The sequence below is a fragment of the Xiphophorus couchianus genome, chromosome 4 (assembly GCF_001444195.1).
Source record: "Xiphophorus couchianus chromosome 4, X_couchianus-1.0, whole genome shotgun sequence".
NCBI lineage: Eukaryota > Metazoa > Chordata > Actinopteri > Cyprinodontiformes > Poeciliidae > Xiphophorus > Xiphophorus couchianus.
The window spans coordinates 9854166-9867073 of record NC_040231.1 but is presented as its reverse complement, the minus strand read 5'-3'; the positions used below and the strand labels follow the sequence as shown (position 1 = coordinate 9867073).

At 36.7% G+C, this 12908-nt stretch overlaps 1 protein-coding gene across 3 annotated transcripts in view; it reads left to right on the top strand.

The window, feature by feature from the left end:
• Nucleotides 1–754: 754 nt before the first annotated feature.
• The window catches only part of LOC114143542 (collagen and calcium-binding EGF domain-containing protein 1-like), a 34378-nt gene continuing 22224 nt past the window's right edge, over nucleotides 755–12908 (top strand). Inside the window, exons 1-2 of one of the 3 annotated variants that reach the window (XM_028015688.1) lie at nucleotides 755–1187; nucleotides 3519–3599. In XM_028015688.1, the coding sequence (XP_027871489.1) occupies nucleotides 1075–1187; nucleotides 3519–3599 (194 nt within the window). In that variant the 5' untranslated portion in view covers nucleotides 755–1074. The remainder of the gene's footprint in view (nucleotides 1188–3518; nucleotides 3600–12908) is intronic. The other 2 variants (XM_028015686.1, XM_028015687.1) reach the window with 2 other exon arrangements.

Here is a 12908-nt window from a genome sequence, read left to right as displayed (position 1 = left end):
TCAAAGGTTCACAAACTGAATCCATCCACACAATCACTTTGGATTTCCAAGTAAAGGTCTTTTATGGTTCTGTTTTCTGGAGACCCGAGATGAGTCACAATAGCATCTGGCTTTAAAAATGAATCTGAAACATTTATTTTCTTAAAATTTCAGCTAAGCTCATTTATGTATTTATTCATTCATGTATTTCTTCATCTATTTATTCCCTGTATTTTGTTTGTAAGCTTTATATATATATACAGTATGTATGCATTTTGTTGTAAATGATTAAGGTTGACAATATTTCTATAATTTTATAATTGATTATTAATTAATAGCAATTAATTAATTAAATGCTAACTAATTTGTTATCTTTCCATTAGTCTAAATTAGATTATCTTTTTTTTTTTTTTTTTTTACATTTTTAATCTTAAATATTCACAGTAGTTTTATAAAATATGCTCTCCATATAAAGTTTAACTTAAGTCGATTAATATTTTAAGACTTGAGGGTGTGATGCAAAGTCCATTAGTCAACCAAGACTCTATTTCTCTTTTATTTATTTATCAATTTTGCATATAGAGATATTTTAAAATCTTATTTGTGTTAGTTAAAGTTTTTTTTTCCATAGCTACGTATCTATTTGTTCACATCTAGCGCCAAATTTGTGGAATCTGGTGAAATAAGATTATTTTAAAATCGAGTAATAGGTCTAGGTCTCTTTTTTTCGCATCTTGGCATGTGTAGCCACCAGCATTACGCATTTTGACTGGATACTCGGTTGCCTGAAGTCTCTTCTTTGGAGGCAGGAATGTAAATCCAGAGGGATTAGTGGGAGCTCAATGGGCTGTGAAGCCTTCAGCGGCTCTCCAAGGGGTCTGGCTCACTGCGTAAAGTTAGGAAACAGGGTCCGGACACACTGCGCACTGATCCCGCAGTCTCTGTGCGCGTCACCTCTGCGGGACACTTGACCACGATTTCTGATATTTTGACTAGCACTACCTACGCGGGTCACTGACACGTGAAAGTAGAGGAGTTTAGTGGGTGCTAAGTGTTACTTCAGCAGATCATCTGTCCCGCAGCGCAAAGAGGGACATGGGTCAAATTAATGGTGCGACTCTTCTACCGTTTGGGGCTATCTGTGCTGTTTTCCTGTGGGAATCTGGGGCCAGCTCTATCAGGACGACGATTTCAGTGGATACGTCAAGGTAAAGTGGCGAATTTTTAGTATCTGTAACCAACCTAGTTAATTTATTTTTCCGGCTAAAATCACAGTACTTAAAGGAAAATTTCCCTCCCTGAAGTTAACAGTTTATGACGCTCAAAGTCTGGCAACATTCTTGGCAGAAAAGGTTAAGCTTAATCTAATTTAAACTCCAAACCAGTACGTAACCAAAAGTTTAGCGCACAGATCAAGTTGCGTAATACAGTTTGTACTGCATTTTATTGGTTTTTGCGAGCAAGCTGTCAAAGAGGAGCCTCCTGGATGAACCACTGCAGAGCGTCTAATTTAATCTGATTTCCGACGAGACACAGAGAGCAAAACTCCTCAGGGTTATAGGTGCAGAGTTTCCAGCCAAGTGTTGCTTCTGCTTATATAACGTGACGGATGTTATTCAGGTACCCGGTGGGAGCAGGTCAGGAGGTGAGGAGGTGGCTGTCAGTCAGATGCGACCCGCTGAACATCAAATCAAGCCACTAACCCCATAGATGAGAATCTGGTAGGTTGAAAGGAAAATGAAATATTTCAGGGAGGGTAGGTTGCATTTTTTGTTATTATTAAAATATGAGAAAAATGTTTACATTTATATTCAGCACCCTGATTACTAACCTCTAAATAAATTATGTTGCAACAAACTGCTTTGAGAAGTCACCCTATGACTAAACAGTCTTCTTGTTAGTAATGTATCCTCATGGTTTGTGAAGGTGTCAGAGGTTTGTTGTTTGAGAATAAACAGCATTATAAAGATACAGACTAAACAGACAACAGACAACATTAGGCAGCACTCATTGCCAGGACATTGGTGCGTCAGTCTAACTTGCCTTAACCAAAGAGGCAACTAAGGACACAAGGTGACTCTGGGAGAGCTGCAAAACAACTTAGATGTATTTTCTGTGCTATATTGAAAAAGCAACAAGACGAAAGCTATTGCTGAAAGAAATCAATGAGAAATCCTGCTTAAAGGCTTTCACAAGTCATACAGGACACAGAAAGAAACGCATTCAAAATGTTAAATGAGATTGGCAACTGTAACCATCTCATTCTCCTGACTAAACAGAGTTGTGGCAGCATTGTGCTGTGGGAAATGTTTTTCGTCAGCATGGAAAACAAGAAAAGAAGTATGAGTTGTTGGGAAGGTTTGATGGAGCTAAATACAGGGCAATCCTAAAAGAAAACATGCTAGAGGTGGCAGAAAATGAAACTGAGTTGGACATTAACCTTCCAGCACAATGAGCCTATACATAAAACCTGAGCAACAATGCCTTTGATTAAGACATTGTTCCCTTAATCAAAGGCAACAATGCCTTTGATTAAGCATGTTCATCTCAGAATGGCCTGGTCAAAGTCCGTACCTTAATCCATTGGGAAATAAGTGGGAAGGCCTGTAATTTGATATTTACAGATGTTATTCTTTGATTGAGCTTGAGTTTTCTGCAAAGAAGAATGGGCAAAGATTTCTCTAGATGTGCACAGCTGAATGAGACATAGCAAAGAAAAACATGGCACAAAAGGGTATAATGTTTTTAGCAAGATAGTGACTCAGGCGATGTCCGATCACACCAAGCTGCAAGTAAGTAATTTTAAATATTACTAAATGTAAAACAATCCCAAAATAAATTTAAATTCAAGGCTCCAACTAGACTAAATGTAAAAAAGTTAAATATTGCTTAAAATACTTTAAAGTCAGTCTCTTAGTTGAAACTATACGATGGCCTTTACATAGGATAATGTTTAGCATAGACAAATGAAGTGGTCACACTACCATCACAGTGACACAAGCCTTTAAGTAACATAATACCAAATATACTAGACCAGCAGGAAAAAAAATTCCTTGATTTTACAGCTGCTGTGTATCATATGAAAGTGAGTTGATGTATTTGTGGTGAACCACACTATGACATTTTTATAGGATGAACTAATTAAATGTTTGGTCCATTTAATGACAGAATAATGTCATTAAACAAACTGTTGACAACTTGGCAGTCACCAAGTTCCAAGCCATGTATTCACTTTGTTCAATTTATGGCAACAAATATAAAATACTACTATGAAGAAGATAAAAAACAAAATAAAATATGAGTGTATTAAACTCAGTTTGAGAATATGTCAATCTGTTTTAAGGCCTTATGTCAAGAGGTCATAGTTCAAACAGCGAAGTTAGAGCAAGTAATAAACTTGAACCTCTCCTGGATCTTAAGGGCTCAGCTTTCTCCTCGTCTCCACTCGCTGTTTACAAGGATTTATTTTTTAGCACTGCTTTAAAACACCGGGGGTCAATCACATCCATTTTTCTTTTCTTGTGTTCTTCGTTTCGTAGGATGGAATGTCCTGATAATAAAATCTTGACTGTGGAGTATCCCTGTGTCAGAGCTGAAGGGACGAACAGCACGTGTTTCAGGTATGCAGTGTAACTTTTCTCTGTATCGCTGCTGACATTTCCTACTAACTTTATACGTCTAGACCTTAATACACATTTACATTCAACGATTAAGCTCACTGTTGTTTCCCAGAGCAGTGATTTGCTCAAGGACAGTTTGGCTGAACAAGTGGCATTCGATGTCTGACGGGAGCACTCACTCTGATTTATTCCAGGGTTATGGAAAGGTTTCAGCAACCACTAACCCACCCTGCTGTGTCATTTCCACAACCTCACAACACATCCCTGACTGGAAACTCTAGCACTCTCTTGGGAGAAAAGAAAATACTCATTTCCTGAGAATGAATAATAATTTCTAGTGTCTGTAAATGTGTCATTGTACAATATATATTATCCATTAGCAGCTACTCTTTACCTTGTCTCAGTTATTCATCACTCTGTTCATATTACTATTAAATAGAGGCACATTAGCACATTATTATTTCTTTCCTTGCCTTGATGCTTCCATCTGTGCTGGCTCTGAAACAGCAAAGCAAAGCCTGAACTTGAATTTTCTCAGTTTATTTCCAGAACTAAAACATTTTGGGAAGGCATGTCGCTCAAGGGGTCAGAGCTGCATTCTAATCTAAAAAGCAGAAGTCTGACAAGAGAGAAAAGTTGTAGTTTTCAAACTTAATAAAATAAGAAACCAGGCCACAACACAAAAACACCAAATCTGGTGAAGTTGTTGAATTATTAGGAAAGAAGCTGGTTTCCAGTAAGTTTAAAAAGATTACAGGAAATTAAGAACAGTTTTAAAGTCTGGCCTTATAAAGCTCTTGGCCCCGTTTTACCTCTTTGTTCCATATTAAACAGTTTCTAGGGTTTGACTTTGGCAGCTGTCATTTAATCACAGAACGTGAAGTAAATATATCCTCCATTCTAGAATAAATGAAGACATTATGCAATATTCAATGTAAAACACGTTTTAGGACCTTTAGCAGATGATATATTATGTAGGACTATGAGATACTTTGGCTTAGATTGTGGTTGTTGGCCTAAGAAGATCCTTGAATAAATAAGGCACCAGGTCTGGGGTGATGCCAGGCCATGTGATCTGTTTATTGTCAGACGTAGACCGTAACGTAGACTGCTCTGAGTCTTGTTTAATTTCTGGCTCAGGCAGAGATGTGTGGAGCTGGAGGAGTCCAATTAGATGAAGTTGTGTTTCCGTTGCCATGTTTTCTTTGTCTGCCATTCAAAACAGACCAAGATCAAATGGGTTTGTAGATGACTTCATGTTACACCAGATTGATATGTTACATGTGAATACAAATATGACTTTCTATTTCATTTTAGCCCTGCCAGAATTTTTCACTGACGTACTGCCTCATAATTCTGTCTCATTAAATGGACTGCAAGCTTTCAAGACAAGTCTGAGATTCTTACTCCAATTTATTATTTTTATTACAATCAATTGAACAACGTCTCTTCTGCTGAAAATGTTAAACTACCCCCACACTTGAATGTCCAACAAGAGGGACAGTGACAACAGATGACGATTCACTTTTGGAAAGTGCCTGAGACAATAAGGATTTGATTTCTGGTAGTAGTAGTAGAAGTAGTAACCTCACTTTTTCTGGAAAACAGTTTTTACAGGGAGACTCATGGGCAAAACAAGAACAAACAAAGAAACTGTAACTCTCAAATATTTCATAAAAAGTAGCAAAACAGTAAAAACTAATTTGTCCAAGTATTACAGAATGAACAGCTTGTTAGGATCTTAGGTTGTTTTGGTGTTTGATTATTTCATTCTAGTTTGATCATTCTGTATTCCCTAGTTTCTGTTTTACTTTAATTCGGTCCTTCCTTATTGAATTTAGTTTATTATGTTCATTTCTTGTTTCTAGTTATTCTTTAGTGTTAGATTCATTCCTAGTTCCCTGTGTACTCGCCCTTGCCCCATGCCTCTCTCTCTTTTCCTCTCTCTCCTCAGCCTGCCTTGTTCTCTCTCCCCTCACACCTGCAACCTGTTTCTAATCAGCCAGCTGTTTCTTATTCAGTAATCAACCTCCCCAGTACATATACAACTCATTCTCAGTTCCTCCTTGCTGGCTCCCTCAACATCAGTGGGTCTGTGAAACATTTCTTCCTGTTCTGCTCTGGCTCCCTGTGCTTCTTGTGATTTTTGTAAGTTTGTCCCTTTCATGTTTTCATTAAACCTTTTTCAATGTGATCAATGCTCCCCACTCCAGTCTGCATTTTGGTCCCTCTTCAAACTCTCACATCATAACACAAATATTCTACTGTATTTTGGTTTGTCAGATAAATTAAAAAATAAATATAAAATGTTCTTATCCTTTGTCATAGATGGTTAAAAGGTGCAGTACAATTTTAATCTGATTTTACAAAAAATGTTAAACTCCAAGTCTCAAGTTAGAAAAATTTAGATAAATGCATCCTGATGTCACATTTGAAAATGTGAATGTTTGAGCTTTTCAACGAATTCTCAAAATTCAAAATGGATTTTTATTTTAAAAATAGTAAAGTCAGCAATATGAAAAATAACAAAGCCTTTACTAATCTGTAAATCTCACTGGTTTTCAAACTCAACTGGGAAATGTATGAAGTCATTCTCAGTACAACTCCCATATCCAGCAATAATATTTTCCCGATTCACCGTTTGCCCCAGTTTGAATGAGGATTTACCAAAACCGTCTCCCCTGCACTTAAACATCTCATCTTTTCCTGTTCATGCTAATCAGCTCAACATCGGAGGTTCTCAATGATATTCTGGTTTATCTTATACTTCCAAAACATTAGTGTTCGGATTATTGCCATTTTATTAATTAATGTCATTATTACCATTTACACCAAATTGCTTTTTGGTGTAAATGTAAACATGCTAATATACTGTAAATTAGTAAGTTAAAATTCCGTTTTTGGCTTTCTACCTGATTGTTAGTGTGTATTAAGTAATGCTTTAGTTGCTTTGGCTGCAAGTGTTTTGGATTTTCACTTCAAAAGCAAACCATGTAGCTAAATTTGTGTGTATGTAAGAGTTACTGAAGTGTAGCTTTCTTCCAAACACTTATGATGTGGTCTGAATTCACAAACTAATAGTTTAATCTTATGCTAGAGAAAAAAAATCTGTTTTTTATCCTTATATTACATCTATTGTTGTGTGGGGATTTGCAAGAGGGATTATACTTATTGGCTATGAGGTTTTTTGCCTTCAGCCAATATAAACTGCAAGACATTTGGAGAAACCTGAAGCTTGACAAACCTGCCAGGTGTAGTTATGGTTTCTGACCTTTATGATTTTAAATTTGTACCTACAACGCTGCTGTGTTGAGACAGGCTTCACATTTTTTCTTCATTTTGGGATTTTCTTTGTTTATTTCTTTTTCTGACATGAGACTTGTTTTGCATCAAACTAGTAATGTGAGATTTTGGGGAAGGTTTTATTGAAGACGACATGTTCGCACTCTTCCAAACAAACTGGTCTTAGTTGAAGAAAGATATGAAGCAAATCATGGTTCTTAAACATGCATGATCGCTTTCAAGCAGAAATACTTCATTTGTGAGTACATCGTGTTGCGTAGTTTTAATGTTTTGTTTATACCTTGTTTGCTTATACTGAAGCCTAGCTGATGTCTTGGAGGGAAAAGTAATTGAATTTTACATAAAATACTTCTGGCTCATAGGTTTTTGTGGGTTTGTACAAGGAGATTAGCACTGAAGGACAAGCAAACTATCAAATATGCTTTGCATGAGTTTGAAAAAAGAACACACAACATCACATTTATATTCTAAACAGTCAGGACAGCTGATTAAGTCCTATTTGTCTGCTAAGGTATTGTGAGTTATGTGAATCCGATTAATTTTAACATTTCTCCTGTTTTACTCATGCTCAGCTCTCTGGTGGTCACATTCATGCAGTGACAGCCCTAATACACAGATGTTTACCCAGACTCTAGCCTAAGTGATATTGAGTGTCTATGAGCTTGCATGTTTATGTGTGAATTGTTTCAACATTGGCTGCGCTGCTGGCAGCTACAGCAGGTTTGTGATCAGAGTTAATTTACTGACTTCATCCTAAGCACTCTCAGCTGCAAAGTCTGATAGAAAGCTGATGACCTCAACAAAGTAAGCTTTCACTTGATTAACATGTTCTGGTTAAGAAACAATGCACGGCTCATTTCTGCGGATAAAACCCGCGAATGTGTGATCAGACAAGTGCTTAGACAAAAAAAGGAAAATTGGAAAAAAAATGTTGTATATCCTCCTTATCCGGTGTGAGTCACTGAACCGTGGGGAGGTCGCTCCCCGAATCAGAGGCAATAACAACGAATGCATGGTTGAATGAGTGTGACTGCGTGTGTTTCTGGACGCATTAAAAGGCTCTTTTAAAATTAAATTTTAAGGTGGTATCATTTTGTTCCCAAGAGTTTTTATGCCGGACTTTAAGTTTTTTTTGCTCCAAATACTTCTAGGTTTTTAAATTTTTTTTTATTTTATGTTGTACATATTTAAAGGACACATTATGATTTTCTCTAATTTCCCTTTTAATATTCGTCTGACTTGTTGCTCTCAACAGATCATTGATTTCCATGACCGACTGACCCGTGTTTGACCACTATTTACCATGTTGAGGACTCCTTGTGACAAAAACAATAATAAGAACCACAAAAGTTCTGGCAGCATTCAGGTTAGCTGCTGCTAATTCTGCTGAAGTTCTGACCACTCTGTTATGTTATGAGTGGTAGCTAAGGCATTCCCACAGATATTTACTTTCCTCGGTAGAGTCTCATTTGGACACAAAGATATTATGGGGTAGTGTAAGCAAAACATTTCTAAAACTTAAGTCTTACAATTAACTTCATGTGTGGGAAATGAATGGAAGTAATGAATGGACTGGTTTAATCAGTTCATTCATTATTTGCAACGATATGGAAACAATAGTACAGTTAACTCGTCTGGATCTGGATTTGCTTAGCCCTCCGGAAAGCAGCTTCTAATTTTGTTTTCCCAGCAACCTAATCCACTGTCTCATTGGGTAGTCATCCAAATTACAGGCTTCTAGTTGAGTTCAGTTTTATTTTAATATGTTAGGATTTAAGCCTTTTATTTTGCTGCAAGTGGTTTTTTACCAAATCATGGAACAGTGTATCCTGTCTGTGGTCTCCCAAATTCTCTGTCCTTATTTAGCATCACACCTCTAGTAAAACTCATCAGTCTAAGCAAGGCAGTGTACACCTTTCCATGATGGTGCATTTGCTGCTACAGGACATTTGAGCACCAGACATAGGACAGAGACATCTTCCAAGATGTAGAAGAATTTATTACTCTTAACATAGGACAGCATTGTTTTCTGACAGTAGAGGTTACTTTAAGCTAGAACATCAACTTTGATCTCTTTTGCCTTGGGTTTTGTTGTCTGGATGTTCTTTGATAACAGAATATCAGAAGCATCTCTTTATTGCAAAGATAACAAACTCCAAAACCAATGAAGAGAAGTTTTCCAAAATGTAGATCTCTGGACTTCTCTTGCAATAAGACATGAAAATCTGCCTGAACTTTGTCAACAAACAGCTAATCAATCAACCAGGGACATGACATTACACATACAGAAAATAAATTGACCAAAGTGGAAATAGTATATTACCGAATTTAAATTTCTTTTCTCTCACAAGAGAGACACTGCTTGTGAAAATGCATGGTCAATGCCTTTCAGCAGTTGCAAAATGACAACACAACACTATCAACGTTAACCATTTTATTACTTAAAAAAACAGCTTTACAAAGGCTAATTTTTCTAAATTATAGCATGCAGCTGGCAAACCAAGAGGGGACGATATAGCAAAGTGTGTTTGCAAGTGAATATTCCAAATGTAAAGATTGATTGTAAATAAATGTTTCTGATGAAAAGAACCAGCACTCCAACATATTATTTTCCTATTAGGCAAAGCTGAATTCTATCAAAGGGACTGATTTCAAGATAGAAAGTTTGCACAATTAATTAGATGAAGAAACAAATTGCATAATGTCTGATTGTTCAAATATTAGTAACAACTACATGAGGAAAGTGTTGCTTACTACAACTAATTGTTTCCTGAAGAAAGAGCTGAAACACTTGTTCTTATTAAGAATAGTTTGATTTTGTAAATGGGATAGATTCCATGATAGAAAGCTTGTTAAATTATTTGGAAGAACAAGAACAAAGAAAAAGAGTTTGGCAAGTACTTTGGGGCTGTAATCCAAAGAAATGTTTCTTGAATTTTTCTCTAAGCCAGTCATGCAGACTTTGGACATTTTGCCTGGAGTTTAGTATCTGAAGCAACTTTGCAGGGGTCTTATATCATTTTACTGTTGGCCACTTTCTTGCATACATTCCCTAAAATTTATCTGATCGTTTTTTGCAAAACAGCTTCCCTGTTTTATTCAGTCTCTTTGTTGTGCATAAATATAGCTCTGCTTAACTTCACTACAGTATTTTCATTGTCACAAGGCTTTATGACTTTCAATAGTTGAGACAAAGGATCTAGAAATAACCACAAAAATAAGTATACTTTTCCAGCCCGATGCTTTGACCTAAACTTAGCCCCAGTAGAAATGTTCTGCTGAATTTATTTGATTATGGAATGCAGGTTAGAAAGGACAGCAGACATAAAATGAGTTGGGTATTTGTACTCTTTTTACTTTCGGTGCTATAAAACAGAGCTTAAATGCTCAAGTTAGTGAGGGTTTATCACAACTGTCGTCTTTGAATTATTTTAGAACTCGTGTAAGACTTACCCTGGCGATTCAATGCACGTTTTACCAGACATTCGCTTATATCTTCTTAGACAAACTTAAACTGCATTCTGTTTCACTTTTCAAAATAGTTTTCTGCTTTTATTTACAAGAATATAGATGCATTGTGAAAATCTTTCTATCATTAAAAAAGATCTCTACCAATTATTTTCCATGCATTATGTGGTCTTAATGTCAGTGAGAATATTTTTGTGCTGTCTACTCCATAAAATTTTGTTGAATTGATTGCACTAATGTTTAGCATTACTCATTCTTCTGATCATCTTAGCTTCTATCAAGTTGTACTTATTTGCTTTCATCTTTCCTGAAAATAATCAAACATCTAGTGAACAAAATGTGTGTAAACCTGATGAAGAACTTTGTGTTTCCCAAATAAGAAATTTTATGTAGAAACTGCCAAGAAGATCAGGAAAAAAATCCTCAAGAGAACCCCTTAAGGTCATGCCACTTCATTTAACGTCCTTAAAGTGTAGAATGATTCCTTTACTTTACTAAAAAAGACCTGATGAAAACCTCAAAATTCCTGGAAGCTCTTACAGGCAAGTCCAAGTCCAATCACCCCTCTTACGTCACTCAGAAACATCTTAAGTGTTCATTACTGAAACCTGACTAAGGCTGACTCTGCTCTAGGCCTGGACTCCATCTCGACCTACACTCTATGTCTCCCGGCTCTCTGGCTGGACTCTGTGTGGCTCCAGTAAGACAGAAGCCAGACTTCTGCCTTGTAGCTTGAGCATTAATTCTGGGGTTGAGGTCAGGTCAGGTGTAGGCTCATGTCCAGGATGTTTCAGACATGCTCAACGTTAGCATGTCTGAAGGCTTATCACAGACTTTGTCATTTCAGAGAGTTTACTGTTCAGCAGGGGTTGGTAGTAACTAGTTGCATTCACTTAGTTACTTTTACTTGAGTGACTTTTTGGCAACAAAAAAAAAATACTTTTAGGAATAATTTTATGCTGTGCTTTTTAATTTTACTTAAGTAATTCTATTGTGAAGTATAGCTACCCGTACTTTAGTAAAAATTCTGGATAATCTAACCACTGTGAGTAATTTAAACGAATCAGGAACAAGCTTGTTTTATTCTTAAATTCACCAGACACAGACACACACCTGCAGGTAGTGATCAGGAGGAATTTTCTTTGCATGGCAGAAGAGTGAGTCTGACACGGAGAGTCTGTAACAAACTCTGTGTGGCGTTAGAATGGTGATAAATGCTCACGTCATATCGTCCATCTGGATTGACTGCTTCTTATTTAAGTCTGGAATGAAATGATGGTGGTTGTTTGAAAGGCAGAAAGGAACTACAGCCTGTTGTAATAAAGGGATGATGATGTTTGTAAAGATTGCAGTAAAAAGGTTGGCCCACAACCTGCTGCTGCCTTCATCCCAGACCTAACAATATGCACAAATCAGTAGACTTTATACATGGGCATAATTTGTTATGTACCAAACACCAACATGAGAAAGAACTTGGCTAGCCAAACACTTTTTTTAGGAGTTGATAAAGGCAGAGGATATTTCTTAAAATTGTAAAAATAAAGCAATACAATTAAATTTTATTGAAGTATTGTTTTATTATTCGTAATATCAGTTTACCTACAATGACAGAGTTAAACAGTGATTGAATCGTTTAGGAAATTATAAAATTTACTTAAAAACTGAGAATTTGAATCAGCATACACATATTTCTTTCACACTTTCCTGCAACTGTTACCAAAGAAAACACAAAAACAAAGAAAATACAGTGGTGATAGATGATGAGAGAAAGTTTTTAGTCTGTCTGTCTCCCAGTAATGGATTTCCCTGATACTGCTAGTTGCCAAAAAGTAGTTTTTCATCCAGATTTGGGAGTTTAGCTTGCCAATTGGTGCCCATGCCAAACACAAAATGGTATTCAGTTTAAACAAAAGAAATACAGTATAAAGTGAACACAGATGAAGATAATAGTTAAGGATAGCTGAGGACTTAGCAGCTTCAGGAGAGTGTGTGAAAATAGCAGAGCAGGATAACAGACTCAAAAGTTGGCAAGCAAAGCAGCAGAACTAAATCAAATTGGGAGACTGCCAACTGGCAGGCAGGTTGAAAGCAGACATGCAACTCAAGGTAGGCTCAGTTTTTCAAAGGAAAAGACACAAGAAAGATAGCAAACCTACATAATGGAATCTCCTAGGATTAGTTCTACAGTGATAGGCAGAAGTATCTGGGTCGGCTGCATTGCTGTCCAAATGCATACCAGACATGTATCTGTTTAGCAGGTACATTGGACTTCAGCCACTACCCACACCAGAAATCCTACTCAATTCAAGAGGGGGAGGCTAATCTGCACTTTATTCTTTATAGGCTTTCAGTGGGATTCAGGTCACAAAAGTTTGGTGGTCAATCAAAAGCAGTAACACCTTGGTCATCATAGCATCTTTTAGTGTGGACAGGTGGCAAGTCTTGCTTGAAAACAAAGTCAACTACTCCATGAAGTTTGTCGGCAGAAGAATGTATTAAGTGCTCTAACGTTTTCTGGTAGATGTCTGAGTTTACTAT